We start from the raw sequence: 22,674 nt of genomic DNA, 5'->3' as shown, positions 1-22,674 counted from the left end.
GTCATTTCACAATTTTCAAGCTTTGAAAAGGTTATTTTCTCGACAAAACTCCGAAGTACTTCTCGTGTGGTGCTTTAAAAATGGACACCAAGGATTCAGATGACGCTGATCATGTAATTCGGCAAATTCTTGGAGATTCTGACGTGGAAAGCGATGAAAATCTTGAATTTGATGAAGAGGAATTCGAGGACAACTTACCGCTTGCCTGTCTTCTTACTCGTTCACAAGAGTCAGAAGATGAAGAACAATTTAAAATGCCTTCTGATGAAGAGGAAGAACAAGAATCTGACAGCGAGGAGTGGAGATCGGATGTCATTACTCACAATGACTTTGATTTTGACGAGAGTTCCGTGGGCCTGAAGGTAAGAATGTTACCAAACAAGTCAGCCTTGGACTTCTTTGAACTGATATTTACCAATGATCTTTACAATCTCATCGTAACTGAGACCAATCGGTATGCCACTCAACAACGAAAAGAGCCTTGCAACCAAAAGACGCCCTGGACTGCCCTCACTATTGAGGAGTTCAAAACCTGGTTTGGTTTGTACCTTTCAATGGGCATTGTGCAGCAACCTTCACTAGTGGATTACTGGGGCCAGTCCACCCTGACAAATACCCCAGGTATTGTTGCAGTTATGACTAGAACAAGGTTTCTTCAAATCTTGCATCATCTGCATTTTGTTGACAATGAAAGGGAGGTTGCTAAATTGCCAAAGGACAGTCCTGATTATGACAAACTCTATAAAATCAGAGACTTGTTGAATATCATTAGAAGAAACATTCAAGGAGCACTGAACCTTGAAAGGAATATTGCTATTGATGAAACACTTGTAAAATTCAAGGGAAGAGTTGGATTTTGTCAGTTCTTGCCAAACAAACCCAGTCAATTTGGAGTAAAAAACTTTACTCTTTCCGAGTCATCAAGTGGGTACGTCTGGGATCTACTCGTGTACACTGGCAAGACTGCTCATGATCCTGAGAAAGGGGTGGCTCACCATGTTGTAATGAAGCTATTAGAGGGACTTGAAGGAAAGGGCTACAATCTTTTTGTGGACAATTGGTATTCAAGTCCTGCACTGTTCCTCGATTTGGCAAAGGAGAAGACTCTGGCATGTGGCACTGTGCGAGCTGGCAGGAAAGGCTCACCTGGTGATATTATGAACATCAAAGACAAAGAGATCAAGTCCATGAAAAGGGGACAGTGTGTATTTAGGCAGAAAGGCAGACTCACTGCTTGCACATGGAAGGACAAGTTTGTCCACTTGTTGACAACAATGCCAGCCACTAGTGAGTGTTCAACAGTAACACAGGCAGTCAAAGAGAAAGGAAAGTGGATGCAAAAAGAAGTCCAGAGGCCAGCTATTGTGGAGTTATACAACAAGTTCATGAGAGGAGTGGATCTAGCTGACCAGAGAGTAAGAAGCTATCAACGCAACACTAAAAGCTATGTTTGGTACATGAAGTTGTTCTTCTATTTAGTGTGGCAATCATGAATGCTTACCATTTAGAAAGAAAGAGCCCACATCACAACCCCCCGGCAACACAAAAGGCTCGGCGGATGCTCCCTTTCCGCCAGGAACTTATCAAGAAGCTAATAGGGGGACGTGTTTATCGCAGAAAGCAACAGAACAATCGATCCTTGCCAGATGAAGGAAGATTCAACCTCTCACTGGGCCACTTTCCGGTATCAATGCCTACCAGATCCTACTGCAAAGTGCATATGCAGCGTGTTGATACCCAATATGCATGTTGTGTTTGCTACATTGGGATGTGTCCTGCACCTTGTTTTGAAAGATTTCACACCCTGGAAAACTATTACTATGATGACGAAGACCATGGTGATGCTGATGTGGTCAGGGGAACAGTGCGTAGCAGACCTAGAAAGCGAGCAAGGGGTCGCCTTAGCATTTAGACTTATTTGTTGAAATGAGAACCTCCCTGGACTTTTATTACCCAATCTGTAGTATCCATGAAAGAAAATAACTTCTGTTTTCATGTTATCATTGACCTTTGATATATTCTGATATTTTCCACCACAAAGTGAACTTTTGAAATTTCCCTCAGATCATACCCAAATTGACTAAATAGGGACCTCATGGTATCAAATGAAAGTTCTTTTACTGTAGTTTTAGTTTTTGTTAATAGTTTTGAGTCATGATATCGTGGGAACATGTTTTAGCTCGTTGTTCATAAAAATATCATTTTTTTTTTTGTCCAAAAAATGTCATTTTTTTGGAATTGCCCTCTTGGGTGACATGTAATATCTAACATTTTGACTTTTTAATTAATCAGAATGATAGAATAAACATTAAGCTTTAATTTGATAGGTAGGTTGTGTGGTGGTATTCACTAATGATCAATTTGTATGACATTTTGCATTACACCCCCAAATCGAGCTAAACAAAAATCTGAAAGTCTGGTATACAAAGGGTTAAAAGATGCCCTGAGTGTGGTCCAGGCATAAGGAAAAAGCATGAATCTACCAAGGATTCTCTGTTGCTTGTTACACTTAAGTGCATAAATGGCCACACCTACTTCTGGAACAGCCAGCCAATGATCAAAGGGATGGCTGCTGCAAACCTGTTAATGTCTTTGTCAGTTCTTCTAAGCGGGGCCACCTACACCAAGATAGCTACATTAGCTGAAATATCAAGATTATGCTTTTTTACAACGTTTTATCGCATTCAAAATTGTTGACTTCCAAATTGTTCAGTCAGTGAAGTGACCAACAGTAATGCTATGAAGAGAGAAGGATCTAAAAGGTGCAAGGAAAACATCCAGGGGTAAAGGGGCTAAACTGAAGGTTGTGGCAATTGATCACCATGTAAGCATTAAGTCAGATATGAAATGAACCTACCCTGATGTGGATCACCAATTTGATGTGTGGGATTTAGCAAAAAGTGTTGCTCAAAAACTAACTGAAAAGGCAACGAAGAAGGACTGTGGTGACCTCTTTCCATGGATCAAGTCAGTCTCCAACCATCTCTGGTGGTGTGCCAACACATGCAATGGGATAAGGAACTCTTACAAGAGAGGTGGATATCAATTGACCACCACACTGCCAACACCCATCACTGGGACAGTGTAAATCACTATCATGAGTGTCTCCACCCACTCAAACACAGCTAGCAGCCCTTGACCACAATGCCAACAACAGCAGAGACCATGCCACTGCTTCAACGAAACAAAACAAAGAGAGCTTCATTTCAACATGGTCTCCCCCAAAAGAAGTTAGGAGTGGACTGCTAAACCAATTATGGAGAAGACAACGAGGGACCATGTATGCCCATTGCTGGATGCAATTGTCAAAGGGAAGTGTCAAGATGCTGCTGAAAGAAGTGCCACTCTCACAGCACCACATATTCCACGCAACATTGCTTGCACCCCTCGACCAGATAAAGCAAAGTTATTGCTAGGCACACATAGATTTTCTGATACTTGAATGAATTTGATGCAATGGTTATTTAAGAGCTTCGGGCAATGTGTTCACTCTCTCTTTGGTATTTTTTTTGTACATGTACACCAAAAAATCTTACCTTTTAGGTGGTTTGCTCTGAGAAAAGTTATTTTCATTTAATTAACTTTCAAATCAATCCATTGCCAAGTTTAAGTTAATGAACGCAATGATGTTGGTGTGCAGAACAATATTATAACAAGCCATCATTATTACTGCTATTATTATTAATATTTTTTGAATAGAAATGGTTTGTTTGGATCGAGACCACATGTGGTATACACTTCTCAGAGCTATGTACTCTGCGTCCATAAGCTTCCATATAATTTGACACAGGGAAAAATGTCCAAACCAATGCAAAGGTCTTTTATAAAAGTGTTGCTTCCAAACTGCTTAGTAACTACATAAAGCAATAACAAAAAATTAAAGGAGAACTGAAGGTAAAAACTGTCATTTTTTGTCACACTTTTTTTTAAAGAGCCTAACATAGGTAAAGTCGAGATTAGATAGTTATTCCTGTCCGTTTCTTGGTTTTCCCGAGAAAATTAGGTTTGAAACTGCATTTTTCCCACTTTTCAGGCCTTTTCATTGCAGGCCCGTAATGCATGTCAGCGGTAGGCTGTGACGTGTGATATGGGGAACACTGATTTCGTAAACAAGAAGAAAACAAGCAATATGAGCTGAAAGCCGTCATTCTGTCGCGGATTTCCACTGCTATTTCCAACATGAGGGGCCATTTCAGCCATATCAGTTTGAGCCAACCTATCCTAGTGAAGAATCAGTTGACTCGGTGAAAGGAGACAAAGGGGACGGTGAATTGGCAAATTTTGATGTTAAAGCTGGAAACACCAAATGGTGCATTTGTGGAGGCAATTGTGTTCCAATGCTGATGGCCGATGAATGTTCTTACTGTCAAGAATTGGAGGCACTCAATCAAAAGTTCGACGAGTCAGGGGTTGAATGTATAACCAACCATGCAAAGTTTAGAATTGTGCCTGGATACAGATGTGCTAAATACTGCCCTTGTTGCAATTCACAACACACGCTGTAATCCCTTGCCGGAACCCACAAAAACAGGTTAGTTGTTTTGAAAATTGAGCCGCAAAAATTATTTGTTCATTGTATAATTGGCATATTTTTATTCTCTTCTAGATGGTGTTTAGTGGCCTACCTAACAATTAGAAATGAATTTCCAGAAGAGAGTGGTGAATATGCCGGATTCAAACCGGCGGAAATTGATTTAAATTAGACTTTCAAGACAATCAATGATGGATTTTAGCATGCTTTATTGAAATTGATTTCTACAAATTTATGAATTGCAAAAACAGTACTCACCTTTGGCTAATACTCTTCTACTGATCTCTAAAATTAACCAGTTTTACTTTCCAGTAGTGTACTGGTTCTTGTAATTAGTTTTTTGATTTTCAACAAGTTGTTCAATCCACCTTAGAAATATTTATAAGTAATAGTCATGATCAAGTCCATTATGCATGGTTTGTTTGGAATAAATTTTGATTTGAAATTTGAAAGAAATGTACTGCTTGCTGTTGTTTTCAATGTATAGATTGGATGTCATGCATTTGAGAAAAAAATTGTTGCTTTACATTTTTTAACTTGTGTGACATTTTCTTTGAAAAAATAAATGTTAATCATCCATGATCACAAGTATTTCGATCATTTGATATATGACCTTGCATCTTGCCTATTTGAAATAAGCATGTTATTCAGTGTTTTCTTAAAGAAAACACAATACAACAATAACATCACAACATATAACAGCCACTGACCAAACACTGGCTCTTGTCTTTTTCATTCACTCACACAAGATTGATGCAAGTGCAGACACTGCTTCCGAAGAAATCCAAAGCCATCCAAAGTCTGAAGTAGGTTTTACCTGTCCATCCCCCAAGGTACTGCCCCCTGGAGGTTCCAAGGGCATTTCGGGGGTGGCAGGGGACAATACCAAGCCCCCAACAGGGCTTCTTTAACCCAACAACAAACTATCAGACCACAAAAGCCCATCATTCAGGGGCAGAAGCAAAGCTTGTCCTCTCCAGTTTCAAGAACCATACCACCCAAAACTACACTCGAGGTCCTGCCGTCCAAGCCACCTCCCCATAGGTATGTTCAGAAATCTTTAAAATTCTCCTATCAATGTGCCACAAGAAGGCTGGTCAAAACACCTTTCTGCCAGCATGGGAACAGATCACAAATGACGCCTGAGTCCTTTAAGTACCGCACTTCACCTTCCCAAGCTATGGACATTGACTATTCAAGTTTTATTTCTTCTGTTGTGAACTTTGTACCAATATTGATTTTCTTCTGTTTGTTTCTGTATTTGTTATCTGTTCTGTCCTTTTACCTTTTTTGTGTTTATATTTTACTCTTGCTGGCTAGAGTTCAGGGGGGACAAACAAGCTGCTCGCTGTGAGGACATACCATTATGAGAGATCCTTGGACCATTCCCCCATGTTCCTGAACAATTATATTTTTATCCTCAAAGTTTTCATATTTCATTTCATTTTGCCGTAAATTTGGACACCTTTTAAATTTCTTTCCTCTTCGCACTGCTCACAAATATAATGCGTATATGGTATAACAACATTCCATCCTGAGCTGCTTGCAATAAGCATGCAGTTTCATTTTTCATCGCTCCAGGCTACTCGCCTGGCCACAACTTTTAAACTGCTCCACATTTCCACAGAATCCAGCCATTTGTAAAAAGTCAACTTCATCCACTGCATCACATCCGTCTTCAACAATCTCACCAACTGCAGCATCAACTTGATATTTTCATTCAAGCCCTTTATGTTATCGTCCACGCTGCCACTGACCACAACGAAAGAACTACCACCATACTGCACTTTACCTTCCCAAGCTATACACATTGACTAATTAAGTTTTATTTTTTTGTTCTGAACTTTGTACCAAAACTGATGTATTTATGTTTGTTTTTGTATTTGTTATCTGTTCTGTCCATTTACCTTTTTTGTGTTAATATTTTACTCTTGCTGGCTAGGGTTCAGGGGGAACAAACAAGGCACACACTGTGAGGACATACCATTGCACAAGATCCTCAGACCATTGCCCCCTGTTCCTGAGCAATGACATTTTTATACTCAAAGTTTTGATATTTCCTTTCACTGCTGTAAATTTGGCTACTTTTTAAATTTCTTTCCTCTTTGCTCTGCTTACAAATATAAGGAGCATATGGTATAACTATGTTCTGTCCTGAGCTAATTGCAATAAGCATGCAGCCTCATTTTTCATCACTTCAAGCTACACCGACACTTGCCCATGACAACATGAAACAAAAAAACAAACTAATGCTACAAGCTGACTTCCAAGTATGTTTTCACTGATGGTTTATCTTGCTCCTGAAATGATGTGAAGTCAAGAGAAAATCTCTCCTGCTTAAACCAAAAACATAAACCCATCCACAGGACTTAATCACATTGCATCGCAATACTGATTCCCTTGACAATTACTGACTAGCCCCCAGTAGGTCTGCTTATATTTTCCCAAGTAGACTACTATTGGGGAAAAAATGTCATCACTGACAATTTTGCAATTGGATCCAATTTAAGCCAAGTGCACTTTTACTATAGCAGATAGAAAAATCCCTTCAGCCACCTAACAATTCCATTGTCTTAAAAAATTCAAACCAGAACAATAGCCAAGGTTTCATATGGGTACAAACTGCCACAAGACAGTTCTATTGGCCCCAGCGCTGATGAGTTCATGAGAAACAAATTTCTCTTTGGCCTTAATGAATCCTTCAGCCACTTCCAAGAAGATATATTTTACAGAGATGGTCAAAGGAAACCTGAAGACCCACCATTTACCCTGGCTTTTATAGTGAACCAAGCCATATCATTTGCAGCAGCACAAATCAAAGTTGAGGACACCTCTTCAAGCTAGCTTACAAATTCTTTTGATGTTTTTAATATTTTGTTGTTTAATAGTTAATTGCTTTAATATTTTACAAATTTAAACTATTTTGTGAAGCACTTTAGAATATTTTTATAGTTTTAGCATTGTAGAAATACAATTATTGTTATTACCAACACACAAACAAGCTTCTAGCCAGTTCCACCACAGAAGAACAGGTCCTCTACACAACAGCCACGGACACCTATAAAATGTTCCAAAAATCTCCTGGCAGATCCAGATCTGGAAACTACCCCAACGCACCCTGCTTCTTCTGTGGCATTAAACAGCTACACCCCTATGACGTATGTCCTGCTTCAGGACAATCCTGCAGCTACTGTCACAAAACTGGTCACTTTGTAAATGTTCATCAACAAGCTGCCAAAGACTGAATAACCCTCAAGCCCTAATTTCTAAAAGCCTACTTCACCAGGCCCCAGACAGGAACACATCAGAACAGTGGAGGAAGAAACAAACTCATACAAGTACACCCTTCCAGAGGAAGGCATATAGTACGAGAACTGCATCACCCTCTGAGACCAGCAACCTTCCACAACTAACAACCTTGCACCAGTCAAGAATTCTGAAAAAGGCCATTTTGTTTTCCTCGTTTTGAAGGACTTTAACAATAGCACACAAGTTTAGTTCCCTTTCTGATGGACTCAACAGCTTCATACAACACTTTGCCATCCAGCAGGCTCTCCAACATGCCATGGCAAAGGTTCTGCCATCCAAAACTATAATACTACCCCACGCCAATCCACATGAAATCATGAATACATGTAGACAAATGGAAATACCGTGCATAAATAAAATTATTAAATCATATTGTACCAATGTAACCCCTTGGTCTACTCCCCCTCCAAGCCAGTAAAGCCAACTAGTAGTACTCAGTACAGAGGCCAGCAAGACAATTGGTGCATTAACTCTAAACAATGACTTCATATGGGAGAGTTCCACACACAACAACCCTCCCTCATTCCCCCGCCCCTGACAACTGGCCCTAAAAGTAATCAAGATGTCAGCAGCCGGGACACCGTAAACACCTCCAGACTCCTAAAGCAAGTCTGACCCAAACCAGGATCTTCAACTCTTGAGTTCATTTCAAACAACTGATCCTTGCTTTTTAAGGGGTTTGGCTTCCTCCGCCTGCCAGTAGATTTTGGCCGATGAAGAAGCAGAAGCAGCAAGTCTTCAAGAAGTTGATGCTTCTGCCGGAGCTTTCAAGCTTCCAACTGACCAAACAACTCAGACTCAAGATTCCTCTGTATTCATCATCACTTTCAAAAGCTAAAATAAAGCAATGCTTAGCACTTTGTGCTTAGCATTCCTCATCACCAATGCAGTTTATCTGAATCAGTTATCACAGAACCAATTTCAATGATAGTTTAATTTGTCCACTGAACTGTGTCGATGCCACAGGCAGCACAGTGATAACATGCATTACTGAAACCATAGTATCCAAGGCATTTTTTTTGGAAAACACTTTTGTAGTGATTTATTTCCAAAATTGTTTAAAACTAGTAAAGACATGAACGAAAAGAGCACCTCCATCATCGGTATTGACGCCCAATTGGGGCCCTGGAAAGCCGGCAAAACAACGTTCTTGCCATGATGGACGATAACTGAAGCAAATTAATGATCTTGAAGATTTCACAGTGAACTCTGTGGCACTCGCGAGCTCTGCAACAGCTCCTGTCTGTAACAAGACCATGTTTGCCCTGTCTTACCAGGTTTCCAGTGTTTTGTTTCACAGTGGAGTGTCTCAACAAGATAAGATTTGTCTAAGCCATCTGGGAATTTGCATGTCCAGACAGGGTGTTGAATCTTCAGAAAAATTTGGACAAAAACTTTGAATTGAAAATGCTGTGTTACAAATAGGCATTGGAAGAGAAACCATCAGAAACCCTGGCTATATTGAAGGGAAAATATTTCTGCGGCAACTACACAGTTTGAAAAAAAAAGGTTTTTTCTGATTCCTATGGGTAGCACAATGAGAACATCGTTTTCTCAAATAGAGAAGATACCACATTGGAAGAGGAAGGATTTGAGTCTTGAGTGAGTGTTGTACTTAATCCAGTAAATCTCACTATTTTGCTAGCACACACATCCTATATACAACCATCCAAAATCGATGTGCATCTCTGGAAACTTCATCTCTGCAGTTCGCCATTTTGTTTTTCCTAAGCTCACGCAATCAAGTCACGATGATGTCATGCATCAATTATGTCTCACCCAATCAGTATTTGGTGCACCGATTCAAAATTCAAAGTGATGCGTGCAGGCTCTTCTCCCTTACTCTGCACACACCCCCCCCCCCTAACTGTGAAGCACGAAAAACGCCTGATCCTGTATACTTTAAAGTACAACTGCACACAGCACCCTATGGTCACCAATAACATAAAGAGTATGTTAGAGAGGGGAAGACATCTTCCAGCAGGGCATTTCAGTTAAATTGATCCAATACTCCTAAATAGGGGACTGGTTTTAAGTGGTGACATCATTGGTCATCGCTTAATGCTGCCTGGCAATGTCCGAGGATGTTAAGATTTATCCCTTTGGACCAAAGAGCACTGGGAACGAGGAACATGAATTTTGCGATCTGCCATCTTTGATTTGCAAGGATTGAATACTCAGCATTGGTGGCTGTTACATACAGAGGAAGTATTTGAGTCTTGAGTGAGTGTTGTACTTAATCCAATGAATCTCACTAGTTTGCTAGCAAACACATCCTATATACTAAATACAAAATCCTTGTGCAAACCAACATATTAAGCTCAAGCAATCGATAGGTGTTGAAAAGTAGAGAGAAGGCCAGTGTCGCAGCTGTCGAGACCTTACCAGATTGGAAGGAAACCAATGGCAGTTTTTTGACAAGATTAAAAAGGTGAGCTGTCTAAAATTTAAGACATCAATTTATACCATGGTATTTCAATTTCTTTTATCATGGATGATATTCATTTTCCAAGACAAAATATAACGAAATAAGATAGAAGTTGCGTTCTACACTGGTGGTTTACGGTTTTACATGGTTGACAGATATCTTCCAACATTGAGTTTAATGAATAATCTACTCATAGTAGATGACCGACAGTATATTTAAAAATCACTTCTTGCATGACTTGGGAATGATGTGGGAAGAAATCCTAGCCCTTTAATTAACAATCAAGGGGTTTTTTTGCATTCATAAGAGGCCATAAGATATTCAAGCTGGAAATGGACAAGTCATACTGTTTCAAGTTTCATAAACAATACAGAGTAAAGGGTTCAATAACTTGAAAAAGTCTACGTGAAGTGTAAGGTATTGGGGCTAACAATGTATCAGGTAATCAGAATGGTAGATACAACAGTCTTGTTGTCTGCAATTTACAGATGGTATGTTTAGCAATGGGGTTATCATTTTTGTGATAATAATGTTATAGTTACTATAAAAGAGGTATTATTAAATTATAGTTATTTTAATTGATACCCTAATTTTTCTCTTTGTAGGACACTGAAAAGGTTACACCTTGCTCCATATATTCAGTATCACTGACCTTGTCAGTGTAATCAAGTAAAATTTGGCTATATACAAACAAGACATGGTTTCACAAGACAGTGTATAATGAGCACAGTAGTAGGAATCATTACACATTATTTTGTATCATTTGAGTAACATTAGCCCACACCAACCATGTACTGACTAAACAACACAATCCTCAATTGATGTCCTGCCCTTTACCAAGACACTGAGCTACGTACATAAGATCAAAATTATAACAAGTGTTATCTCATTGATTATATTTTGCATCGGAATCCATATGGTCAGTATAAACAAGTAAGAGCTGATATTCAAACAAGATGCAATCAAAATATATAACATGGAAGAAGGCTAGAAAGCCAAACACTACATAGAGTATGTAGAGACCCAGAAAGAGATAGTTATGGAGGTAGCCCATCATACATTTTATCAGATTTGGTTTAAGTTCCGCATGATTTAAATGTACACATTGCAGACCAAAAACTATTTGGTCAATATTAAATTACTACAATTGCAAGCTACTTACTGAATGATCAAAAAAATATTTTATCTAGCCAACTCTTAGGTTGGTTTATTTTTAACTTGAAAAGCGATTGAAGGAAAATCGCTTTGTTGATCTTATAACAACAGCTGAATCATTACCTGTAGCAATCTAATCTAGCAGGAGTTCCTATAGAACATTGCACAGCATCAATGAAAATTCATTCATATAATTTCTAATCTTTTACCATTTTGTTATTACAACACTTGTCAGTGGTTCAGTAGAAGAGGAGCACACACAGCCTGAACAGACCCATATTTAGGTGGCCCTTCTTCCCAGGCAGAGTTGTTCTCTACAAGGGGTTTTGTCAATCGGCGCCATGCAAGATACTAAACATTACCATTGCCGAATTCCAAGCAGTTGCCAAGGAGCTTCAGCCACAATACAGAGATGTCATTATCACACGCCTTTGAAGGCACACCAGTTTCACACTGTATTTGTGAAACACAAGCCGAACACCACAGATGATTTCAACAATGAACATTGCAACTTAGGACAGTACCAAGACTACTCCATGTCATATACCTTGCCTTCTTCACCCAACTGTAACCAACAACGTTAAACACAATGGACATGATTCCGCCGGTTTTATCAATTCGTGAGCATGGTCAATTCAGCCACAACAAAACCTTAAGTTACATATTATCAGGTTTTTGTATCTTGCCAATAGGTTGTAGGTGTAACACAACAATGTATTGATAGTATCTTTTTCAGCAAATATTTCACTCAACAACCAACAGCAATTATTCAATATTCTGTGATTGCTTTATTGAGGTGTAGTCTTTAATTAATTAAACTACAATTCCTCTAAGTTCATAAGAAGCAAAATAAGTTTTTTTAATATTTTGAAAGTTCAACATTTTAAAGACACTATTCCAAAGTTTGAACTGTGTTGGAAAAAAATAGGCGATTTTATAAGCCTGAAAGTTGTGCGATTTTGCTCTCAAAAATGGTCTTTGAATTGCATGGCCAAAATGTCAGGTCATGTGGCCTGATGACATAGTGTTGTGGACAAGACTACGAGATTGCAATATGGCGTTGAGTAGGAAAGTAAGCAGAGGAAGGAGATAATGCGTCGCTGGTGTCCCTAATAATCAAAGTTGTACAAATTCAAGAAACACTCCACATATACGAGTGCATCAGTTTCCTGCCGATCCAGCTGTGAGGGTCAAATGGGTGAAATTAGTCCAAAAACATTGCCACGATTTTCATGAGCCACAGTCAAAGTATTCATCACTCTGTTCTGCACATTATAAAGAAAGTTGTTAATTGCGAAACTTATCAGTTCTCAGCGGCATGGAGGAAGGAACCCAAGTCCAAGCTATATTAATGCAGGGAGCAGTTCCAACTCAAGTTACCATTGTTCCTGTAGTACCAGAACGCATTAAAAGACAAGTAAGATAAGCTTACATGTTGCTTTTTTGGTTATTATTTGCATCAACATCCAATCACACCAAGTGTAAAGACCACATCATCTCTCAATCTCTTGTGTGTAGTTTTGCTCTGCTGTGATGAGAAGAATGTTCTTTTTGCTTAAGGCTTGAAACTACATGTACTTAATACATAGTTAAGTGTAGTTGGTTTTGGTTGAAGTTTCATTCTTGACCTAATCTGCAACACTCTTTGATTGCCAAATTTAAATGAAGCTTACGTGTACGTGAGGAAATCAGGGGTGGATCAAGGATTTTCCTTAGGAGCGGTGCACCAAGCATTGGTGAATGTGAACCTCTGATTAAAAAGCTGTAAAGAATGGATCCCCCAATCAAGAGAAACTAACAAAAGGAAATCTATTTCAAAGGAAGCACCTATAACTGCTGCAGCTGTTGTACAAGTGAGATGGTGAGCCTGAAGATGCATCTGACAGTCAAGAAATTAACTCTGTCCCTGAAGAACTGCACCTCCTATCAGAAGCTGAAGGTGCGAATGAAACAGAAATTGAATCTGTGATTGAGGCTCTGAAGCTTCCTCAGGAAAATGACTCAGACTTTGACTCTGACTTTGAAGATTTTGACAGCGAGGAGGAGTCAGATTAAGAACTTCTTTAGAAGTCAGCCATTTGAGTAAGCTTTGTTTTCAAGTAATTGACTTGTAGCTTGCATTTTGGAAACACTTAAAATGATTTTTGTTTTACATTTCTATCTCAGACAAACAAGTGTTAAAAGGACTTATTTAATTTTCATCCTACAGTACTCTGTAAAGGAAGATAACACGGCGGCTAATATAAATCATTGCTTCTTTGCGTAGTTTTCATTAAATTAATGCCACCTAACAAAATCAATAACATTGTCCCATTGATAAAACAGTTTATAACTCTAAATGCTGAAAATGGCTTTTCCTAACTTCTACAATGTAGATTTCAAAATTTTCTGGGGGAAGGGAATGCCCCCAGACCTCCAAGATAAGGGGCCTTGCAACGCTAACTTGTCACAGCCACCTACTCTTCCAGCTGCAGACGCTTACTTCAAAACATTTTGAAACCCCTGCTGACAGGATTGCAACAGGACTCTCTCCAAAAGGTGGTGGAGAAGTGGGAAGACCTCAGTGAAAATTCAAAGAAATCCCTTGAGGAAATAGGGAACTTCTTGCTGCAAACTTCACTTACTTGTAATTCTTGGTGAAGAAGCAAACAAAGCCTTGAAATTGTTTGAATATGCCAAAAAAGAAGGCAGAAATCCTTTGGCATTTCTTTCTTCAAATGAGTCTGGCTCCTGTAGGGTAACAAGAACAGTGTGTGAAGCTTTTCATCTCTGTGGTAGTCAGAATGCTGAAATTTAACACAGTCTATGAAGGACTATTCAAGCTACATATTTTTACTGAATCAAAGTAGGAATATTTTAAAAAGGAACTCATTTACAATGGAACATATGGCATTCTATTTTGGTTTCATGCACATCGATTTAAGTCGTGTCACGCAACATGATTTTGTTTAGACAGAGTCAATCAGTTGACAGAGTTTGATAAAACAGTTGGCAATTACTAGGTGTTTTTGAACTAGAAGTGAAATAAATTTGGCTGAACTATCGTTAATCCAGAATTTCCTTTCTGTACGACTTGGCAAGAAAACTTGAAATTGACATTTGGCGCATCAAAAGATTGCACAATCCCACACAATTCCCTGCACAACTGAAGTTTTTTTCCTGCACAATTTGCCTTCAAAATTTGGAACAATTTTTTTTCCCACACCCTATTAGAAGGGCAACTTGGAGGTAACACATTTAATTTTGAAATTCAGGTGATAGGGGAAATTAAATTGATTACCGTATTTATTACTGTATTTTCTCAATGAAACGCCAGTTTATTCGAGCCTGGAGTTAATCAGAGTTTTATTCATTATCTTATTATTATACTTAAAGCTTACTATAACTCAAATATAAATTCCTTGAGGGTCCTTATTTACGAATCTACGTGGGAGACCGGGCATTTATTCGAGGCCCGGCGTTTGATTGAGAAAATACGGTCTATCCATTATCGGTTTTCATCGATTGGGCACACCGGGATAAAAAGCAGAAAACACAAGGTCACTTGTTCTTAACAAATCGAGCAGTTTTCACACCTCCAGTCGCAAGGAACGACGCTCGTTTCCCTCCAAAGTCATTCCTTGTTAGACCTAGACAGGAGAAGAAGAGAGGGGTTGTTCTCAAAAACAGCTTTCACAATTACAATGAAGTTTCCAATATTTCGGAACGCAAAATCAACATGATGAAAGAGACCTTAATTGTGAAATCAGCTGGGCGACGCCTACATGAACACTCGTGTGGTGCTAGCAACTCGTCTATTTTCAACAAAGAAAACTAAGCAGAGAACTTGAATAAACTCGATCAATTCAAGCCAACCATTGAAATTTCAAATTTAGCAACAATTCGTCTAACGGGATGAAATTGGCAATAGAAACTCCGTGCCCAGCCTGCGAGCCCAAACAAAGGTGACCTTGCTCACCAGCCCCACAGAACGAGATCAAGTTTGACGCTAAAACTCCCTTCTCTGCTAATAGAAAATCATTCTCTACATCAGAAAGTATAATAAGTACCTATCATCTGTCATGAAAATACTAAATTCTTAAGTTAAGATTACTAAAACGTACCAAATAATCGACAGAAGCAGGACAATCGAACTCACCTGATCGATTTCACATCCAGCTGTTACAAACTGACGCATTCTCCACAATGCATTGCGACGCCTTCACCAAAGTGAGGCACGTCTCTAGGGAGGGGTAAGTTCATCAAATTTTTCTAACAGGTAGAGTTCAGCATTTATTTTCAAAGCAAAATTTATAGAACAAAGATAATTCTTTACGATTAACATTCGGATTCTAAGCTTTGTGCCTCATTGACTTAAATTAAAACAGAAATACGCATCATTTGACAATTTTACTCTGCCCTACCCTACCCAGTCTGTTATTTTGTCCTCTTTTGTCCAGTGTTTTTCCCGCGCAAGTTTGAAGATGGCTTTGAGGGATAATGGCGGTCAGACGACAAAAAGAGCCACAAAAGTCCCCAGAACGGTCGTTATAATACACTCAGACGAGCTTGTAAGATTGTGCGATAATCTGCCCAAAGTTCCTAAACGGGTAAGCGGACTTTTTTCCATTTCGCTAGCGTTGTTTGTTTATTTTGCGCCGAGATCCGTTTCCGTTAACACTCTGCTACATTGATTCACCGGCCTGTCTGATTCCCTATAACCATGGATGTCTTTTTTTGTAGGCATCGCTGACTCATACATTGATTAAAGCCTATGGACTTATGGAAAATGCCAGGTAATTACGTAGCGTTTCTTCATTGTCATCATTGTAGTATCAGTCTTTGAAACACCGTTCTTTTTCTTGACAAATGTGTCATACTTCATCTGTATCAAGAAAGTGGAAAACCGTCTGACTTAATTGCTGCAATTTGCCCGTGTGCTTACATGAAGCTCTCGCAGATACATTAAATTTCAGTCATTTTCCGTAAAAAGGCTATCTTAATTAAAGGAAATTTCAACTTTTTGATCACAAAAATTGCTTTAATTAATCCAAGAAGTCAGTTGAACAAATTATTAATATTGATACCTGCTGAAAAGCAGGTTTTTGTGTAATATTGACATGGTTCAATTATTTTATACAGCTTAATCTTAAAGGGAAAGTATCAGGGATGCTTGTTTGAAAATTTTCTAATTAGACCACTAAAGGAGACCAAACTGGGTGTGGTTCAAGCTTTATTTGACCCCTAAAAGATACCACTTAAAACGGCTCTATTACCAGCCACTCTTCAGTGGGGAGTCCACGTTAGTAGACCGGACTCGTGAGACCGGTAGAAATCGAGCCTAAAAACGGAATTAAGAGCATTTTTTCTTTCTTTATTCTTTGAGTACCTTAAAAGATACTTTGACAGCCAAAAATAGTGGTGTTTTGTCATGAACACACAAAGTGAGACTAGAATCCTTGATTTATACCCCTAAGTGAGACAACGAGCATCCCCAACCTTTTCATATGAGTCCGTCCCTCTGAGGATCTTGTTACACTTATGCTACACAGTGCCAAATATTATAATCATCTCAACTTGAGGTTGATAATTAGCTAAGTGTACAACACATACACAAACACATAAATGATAGCACCATTCATGCAGCTTCAGGGAACTGGTTTCATAACGATACATGTATCTCTAAACAGAGTCGTTCAACCAAGACGAGCCTCAGTCAGAGAGCTTTCTGCTTTCCATTCTTTGGACTACATTGAGTGCTTAGAACAAGTAACAAATGGTGACGAGTGCGAGGAAGGGGAGCATGTGGCTTCTGAGTATGGTTTAGGTATGATAGCACTAAACCTAACCAAGTTAACTTATGATAATGCTATACACCTAACCAGTTAAATGACTGCACATAGAAAGCATACACATATTGACTGAACCAGAAGCATATCACCTAGGTGATATGAACTCAATAGTGATTTGACTGGTGAGCAGAAATACTCACCCTTCGAACATCCAAGGCTTAGCGCACAGATGGTTGGCAGATGTCATCACATTTTTAGCCAACACATACACTGTAGTCCTTACTTGCTCACTAACTTACACGTACTTCCTTTTACCATATGGCAAACTAGTCTAGCAATTCTGATAAGTTCCCTAAGCAGTCTAAATTTACAATTCAGCAAACAATTCTTTTCTGCAGGCTTTGATTGCCCTGTGTTTGATGACTTGTTTAACTGCATGTCTGCTGTGGCTGGAGGAACGCTTGCTGCTGCCGAGATGTTGAACAAAAGGGAATGCTCTATAGCAATCAACTGGCAGGGAGGCTGGCACCATGCCCAGAGGTATGTACCTCATGATTTTTATTCCTCAAACCATTCCTTTCCATATCAAGATTCTCCTTAAACCATAGAACAGAATGATATATAAGCTATTTTGCTCCTTCCACAAGCAACTACTATAACAACTACTGTTGCAAGGGCAGCACAGTGGATATCATGTATGGGTGACATTGCACTGGCATATGATCAGCAAATTACTATTAAAATTCTGCATCCAGCTAGAACAAGAGTTGACAAGGGATCAAACTCTGGCTCTTATTTTGCACTCTTGACAACCCTGTTAAAAGTAGACAGCTGCTCTTGAAAATCACAATCCACATGTATTGCACATCATGCAAATGATCCTGCACATCATGCATTACTCATATCACACCATATACATGTACTGCAAGTACTGCAACAAAGGGCTATGTGGCTATTAATTCCTCCGGTATGCATCACACGCCTACATTTTTTAAACTTTTCCAATCTAGTACATGCTTGTGGAAATATTACAACTGGTTTAAATTTTTTGTTCTTGGCATCATTAGGGATGAAGCATCTGGATTCTGCTATGTTAACGATGTTGTCTTAGGCATTTTGAAGTTGCGGGAGAAGTTTGATAAGGTTCTCTATGTGGACATTGATCTTCACCATGGCAATGGTATGTGAAATCTGTTTTTAGCTCTCATATGAATTTGTTTGTTTTTTGTGGTTGTTGTTGTTGTTGTTTTGTTTTTCTTTTCGTTTTTGTTTGCTTGTTTTTTTTTTTTAAGGCTAGTAATAGAGGATCATCTTCTAATCACTCTATTTTGCCTACTACTGGGCAAACAGATGCATTTTGTTTGAATTTCAGAGAGCTGAGTTGGGTAAGAGAATGTTTGTGAATGGGCCATATATTTGTGTTCTCGGTTTTGGACTGGAATTAGCTTGCAATAGAGGCTCATCCGTCCACCGACAGGCTATAAAAAGTTGGCTGTATTAATGGAGTAAAATGACTGACTGAGCTTTTGTTCAGACCAAAGTGGACGTAATAACGAGGTGGCCATATTAACGGGGTGACAGTAAGGCGGGGTTCCACTGACTGTAATTTACATTAGGAGAGATTCCCCACATTAGCCTCAGTTGCAAGCCAGTTCCAGTCCTATACCGAGAATTAATATGAATATGGTCTATTTGAACTCCCTATTACCAGTATTATGAAATCCAGTATTGGTAATATGCTAAAGATGTACAGTATAGCAGTTAGCTTCACTTAAGATTATTGGTAATACATTCCAGGCTAAGCAAGAGAGTTTCCAGAGACCTGAAAACAAGTAACTTCTACTTTGCAGTGAGAGGTTTAAGTACAGTAGATGTGTGTATGACTAATTCATCTTTTGCCTGAAAATTATTTGCAGGGGTTGAAGATGCCTTTTCTTTTACTTCAAAAGTAATGTCGCTATCATTTCATAAATTTTCCCCTGGATTTTTCCCAGGTATTACGACACTAAGTGTGTATGACTAATTCATCTTTTGCCTGAAAATTATTTGCAGGGGTTGAAGATGCCTTTTCTTTTACTTCAAAAGTAATGTCGCTATCATTTCATAAATTTTCCCCTGGATTTTTCCCAGGTATTACGACACTAAGTTTTGTTTGTTTCTTTGTCTAGTTATTCTTTTTGGTACAAACAATAACCCTAATAATAATCACATTGTGATGTGAAATTTTCGCATACAATGCATGGATATACAACAGTGATGTACAATTCTTGTTATATAGTCAAAAAAAAGACAAGCACTTTTTGAAACAAACAAGATAAATTATCCCCAGTGAATGTTTATGGTGAAACTCCAGAAACTAAGAAACCACTTGTGTCAAATGGAGTGGAAGCCATTGATCAAGTGTCATATCTATAGGCGACAACAGGAGACAGTGTTTTGTCTAATCCACTAGTTGCTCAATCAGACCTTGTACCTCAGTCAGTTAGTAGAGCTCAGCTATGAGGCTTGATAGCCAGTCTAGTAAGTAAAAACAATGCTTTTGCTGGACTGCAAGTGAAAGACGTTTTGTCTTGTTCATTTACAGGTACAGGATCACACTATGATGTGGGTTTTGGCAAAGGAAAATATTATTCCGTCAATGTGCCTCTGAAGGATGGAATCACTGACAAACCTTTCATTGAAATATTTTCAAGGTTAGCACAATACAACCAGACCATGTTTCTCTCTCTTCCTAGGAGGTCTAAATTTTAAGTCAGAGTCTGTACAATCATGTGAAGAGCTTTCAGAGCTTTTTGAGGATCAACTGAATATGCAACACTCTATAATAGTTTTCCAAAGGTCACTATCAATAAATTAAGAGGTTTAAAAATCTTCTTTCAATAATTGTGTTACAGAGTGATGTCAGAGGTCAAGATGAGATTTAAGCCAAATGCAGTTGTTTGTCAGTGTGGTGTTGATACACTGGCTGGTGATCCTATGGCATCTTTTAACCTCACCCAGCACAGTATCGGAGAGTGTGTCAAATACCTAATGCAATGGAACCTGCCATTGTTATTGCTCGGAGGAGGTCTGTGAAATGTCATTTTACATGTAGTAGCTACAGTAATTCCATTTCTTGACCATCCCACTTTGTTCATTCCGGAAGTTTTGTTAAGAATAAGTCTACTGTCCATAGACATGTCCGTATTGACTTATCAGACTATGAGCCCTAGTTTTCATGTTGTTTTCACAAGAGTATTCTTTTCATCTTTGCTGGTTTTGGCATTTGTCCTCAATAAAATTTTCAATTTCCATTTTAAAGAGAGGCTTGTTGGTGACATTTGCTTGTCTGATGTTATCATACATAACAGCCATTCACACTCCTTGTCAGAACAAGAGATAAAAACTGTTATGTCAGCTAATTGATGATTAATTGTATTTTATTCTAGGCGGATATAATGTAAAGAATGCTGCAAAGTGCTGGACATACTTGACTGGTGTGGCTCTGAATCAATCATTATCACTTGACATCCCAGAGCATGAGGTAATAACTTTAAGTGTTGTGAATTAGATTGAAAAAAATAATAATTATAATCCTTTAATGACAGGTGTGGCCTGTTTGAACTTGATGACACAAAAAGCCAAAGCACAGAACTGCGTTTTAAACTTAAGGGAAGATTTGATTTATTTAAAAGAAAAATAAAGCACACTCCCAACTACAATAACAAAATATTTATCTTTTCTTAAGTATTTCCTGACCTATGGACCAGACTACCAGCTTAATATTCCACCTGGAAGACGGCATGACATGAACACCACAGAAGATCTCAAAAATCTCCTCAACACTGTATCAGGTAATTCATTGGGAAATCCTATCTTATTAATAAGAACCACCCAGTAGTTCCTGGTTGGTGGTTTTATGGACAGGGTACCAAGTGATATACACAGTGCATTTCCTACCTACCTTATGCTAGTGAGTTCAACAGGGCCTTCCTCCTATTCTAGGCACCATGCTGTGTTATCTGTGGAGAACGTCAATAGACAACAAGCCCCAAATCACACATTGTATAACCAGTTTCTTTTGTTGTTTCTCAAGTGCATCAAATTCTTTCACAGTCTGTATGCTATTGAATGGCGTTGTCACTTATATCAGCCCCAGACCTCTCTGCACGTGCATCCTTTAAAATTTTTGAGGTCAAATTTCTTATTTTTTTTTAATAATTATCCACTATTACTGATGTGTAAACGAGATACTAATATTTTTTCACGTAAAGTTACCTTTCTATTTCCATCTTTGTAGGAAATCTGCGAAAGATTAGATGATGACACCTTTTTAAAAAAATATATTTAAAGTTGGATGTAACCATTTGATAATCTGCCTGATGCAGTGGAAGCGACCATGCATTTTGAGCTTCAAGAGTTTTTATTGTATAGTTGTAAACTAGTTGTATTTGCAGTCGGCTGGTCTGATTTCATTTGGAGTTTGCAGAATAAGCGTACCTGGCAAACAGGCATGCATGTCTTTTAACATACCCCAGAAGGGGTTGCCTGAGATTCAGTGTCTCTTATCACATAGCAAAAGAAGTCTATAGTGGTTCCTTGTAGGGTACGAAACTTGAACCACACCTAAACTATGAGTCTATGAATGAGCGACTGAATGGATCAACGTTCTTAAATGTTATCTAGTTTTACTCAACCTTTGCAAGATACCTTCAAGAAATATCGTGGAAGAATCACCTGTTTTACGAGATTTCAAACCCAAAATTATTGTTTAACCATGTTTTTGTTTCATACATGGAGCCCCCTCTAACATTATTGAGACACCGGTATTTATTTTTAACATTTCCTGAATGAATGAAATACTTCCATAATAAAAAGAATATGGAATATTTATTTTTATACATCAGTCAATCTAATTATACAGTATACAGTACATAGTATTACATCTGCTGTAAGCATAATAGATATATTGTCATCAGAAGTTGTGATCAAACAGAACTCTGATAGTTGGTAGGAAGTCTTTTTTACAATTATATTTTGCATAAAGCAGATACTTTTGATTCTAATTAATGGTGACACCAAACACTTTGTAATTTTGTCAGGTTGCTGAAAAAGAGTGATTGATTAAAGAAAGTGTTCATCATTCAATGTGTACTCAGTCATCAGGTGTGAATTCTGGTAGCCATATTCATCGTCAGGAAATTTTGTACATCTTGGAGGAAATTCAGAATTTCCTGTGAAAGTCAAGGGATTTGATTTAACATTGCTACAGGTGTTGTTAGCATCTGTTGTCGATCATTACCATCTCGTTATTAATAATCAATTATTTTCTGCACAAGAAATTGTCATAAACTACAAGGTTAAATTGGCTACTAATTTTCTTTGATCAGTCACAGTCTCCGTGAAAAGTCAACAGTATCCTTTCATGGATGCCATTTGCTAAATTTGTTTGTTCTTTCTTTAATTCTCATATTAATTAACTTCTAGCAACCTGTAATTAT

The 22,674-nt window shown here is 38.4% G+C and overlaps 1 protein-coding gene and 1 long non-coding RNA gene across 2 annotated transcripts; one reads left to right on the top strand and one right to left on the bottom strand.

Annotated features, from left to right (window-relative positions):
- Positions 1-14,127: 14,127 nt before the first annotated feature.
- LOC149117160 (uncharacterized) lies at positions 14,128-15,608 on the bottom strand. Its single transcript, XR_016205580.1, has 2 exons — positions 15,562-15,608; positions 14,128-15,052 (listed from the first exon to the last, which is right to left on the bottom strand). It is a non-coding gene; the product is annotated as an uncharacterized LOC149117160 (long non-coding RNA).
- A 141-nt stretch (positions 15,609-15,749) lies between these two features.
- Positions 15,750-22,321, top strand: LOC110054641 (histone deacetylase 8-like). Its single transcript, XM_020760994.2, has 11 exons — positions 15,750-16,012; positions 16,146-16,198; positions 17,093-17,229; positions 17,593-17,734; positions 18,262-18,374; positions 19,111-19,188; positions 19,779-19,887; positions 20,089-20,261; positions 20,623-20,717; positions 20,922-21,027; positions 21,474-22,321. The coding sequence occupies exons 1-11, from the start codon at positions 15,887-15,889 to the stop codon at positions 21,494-21,496; spliced, it is 1,155 nt and encodes a 384-aa protein (XP_020616653.2). The 5' UTR covers positions 15,750-15,886; the 3' UTR covers positions 21,497-22,321.
- The last annotated feature ends 353 nt before the right edge of the window (positions 22,322-22,674 follow it).

Source organism: Orbicella faveolata, unplaced genomic scaffold (assembly GCF_042242905.1).
Source record: "Orbicella faveolata isolate gen_17 unplaced genomic scaffold, um_ofav_v1 contig_12, whole genome shotgun sequence".
Classification (NCBI taxonomy): Eukaryota; Metazoa; Cnidaria; class Anthozoa; order Scleractinia; family Merulinidae; genus Orbicella; species Orbicella faveolata.
Note: the sequence above shows the minus strand (reverse complement) of the source record. Positions and strands in the feature narration are given on the sequence as shown.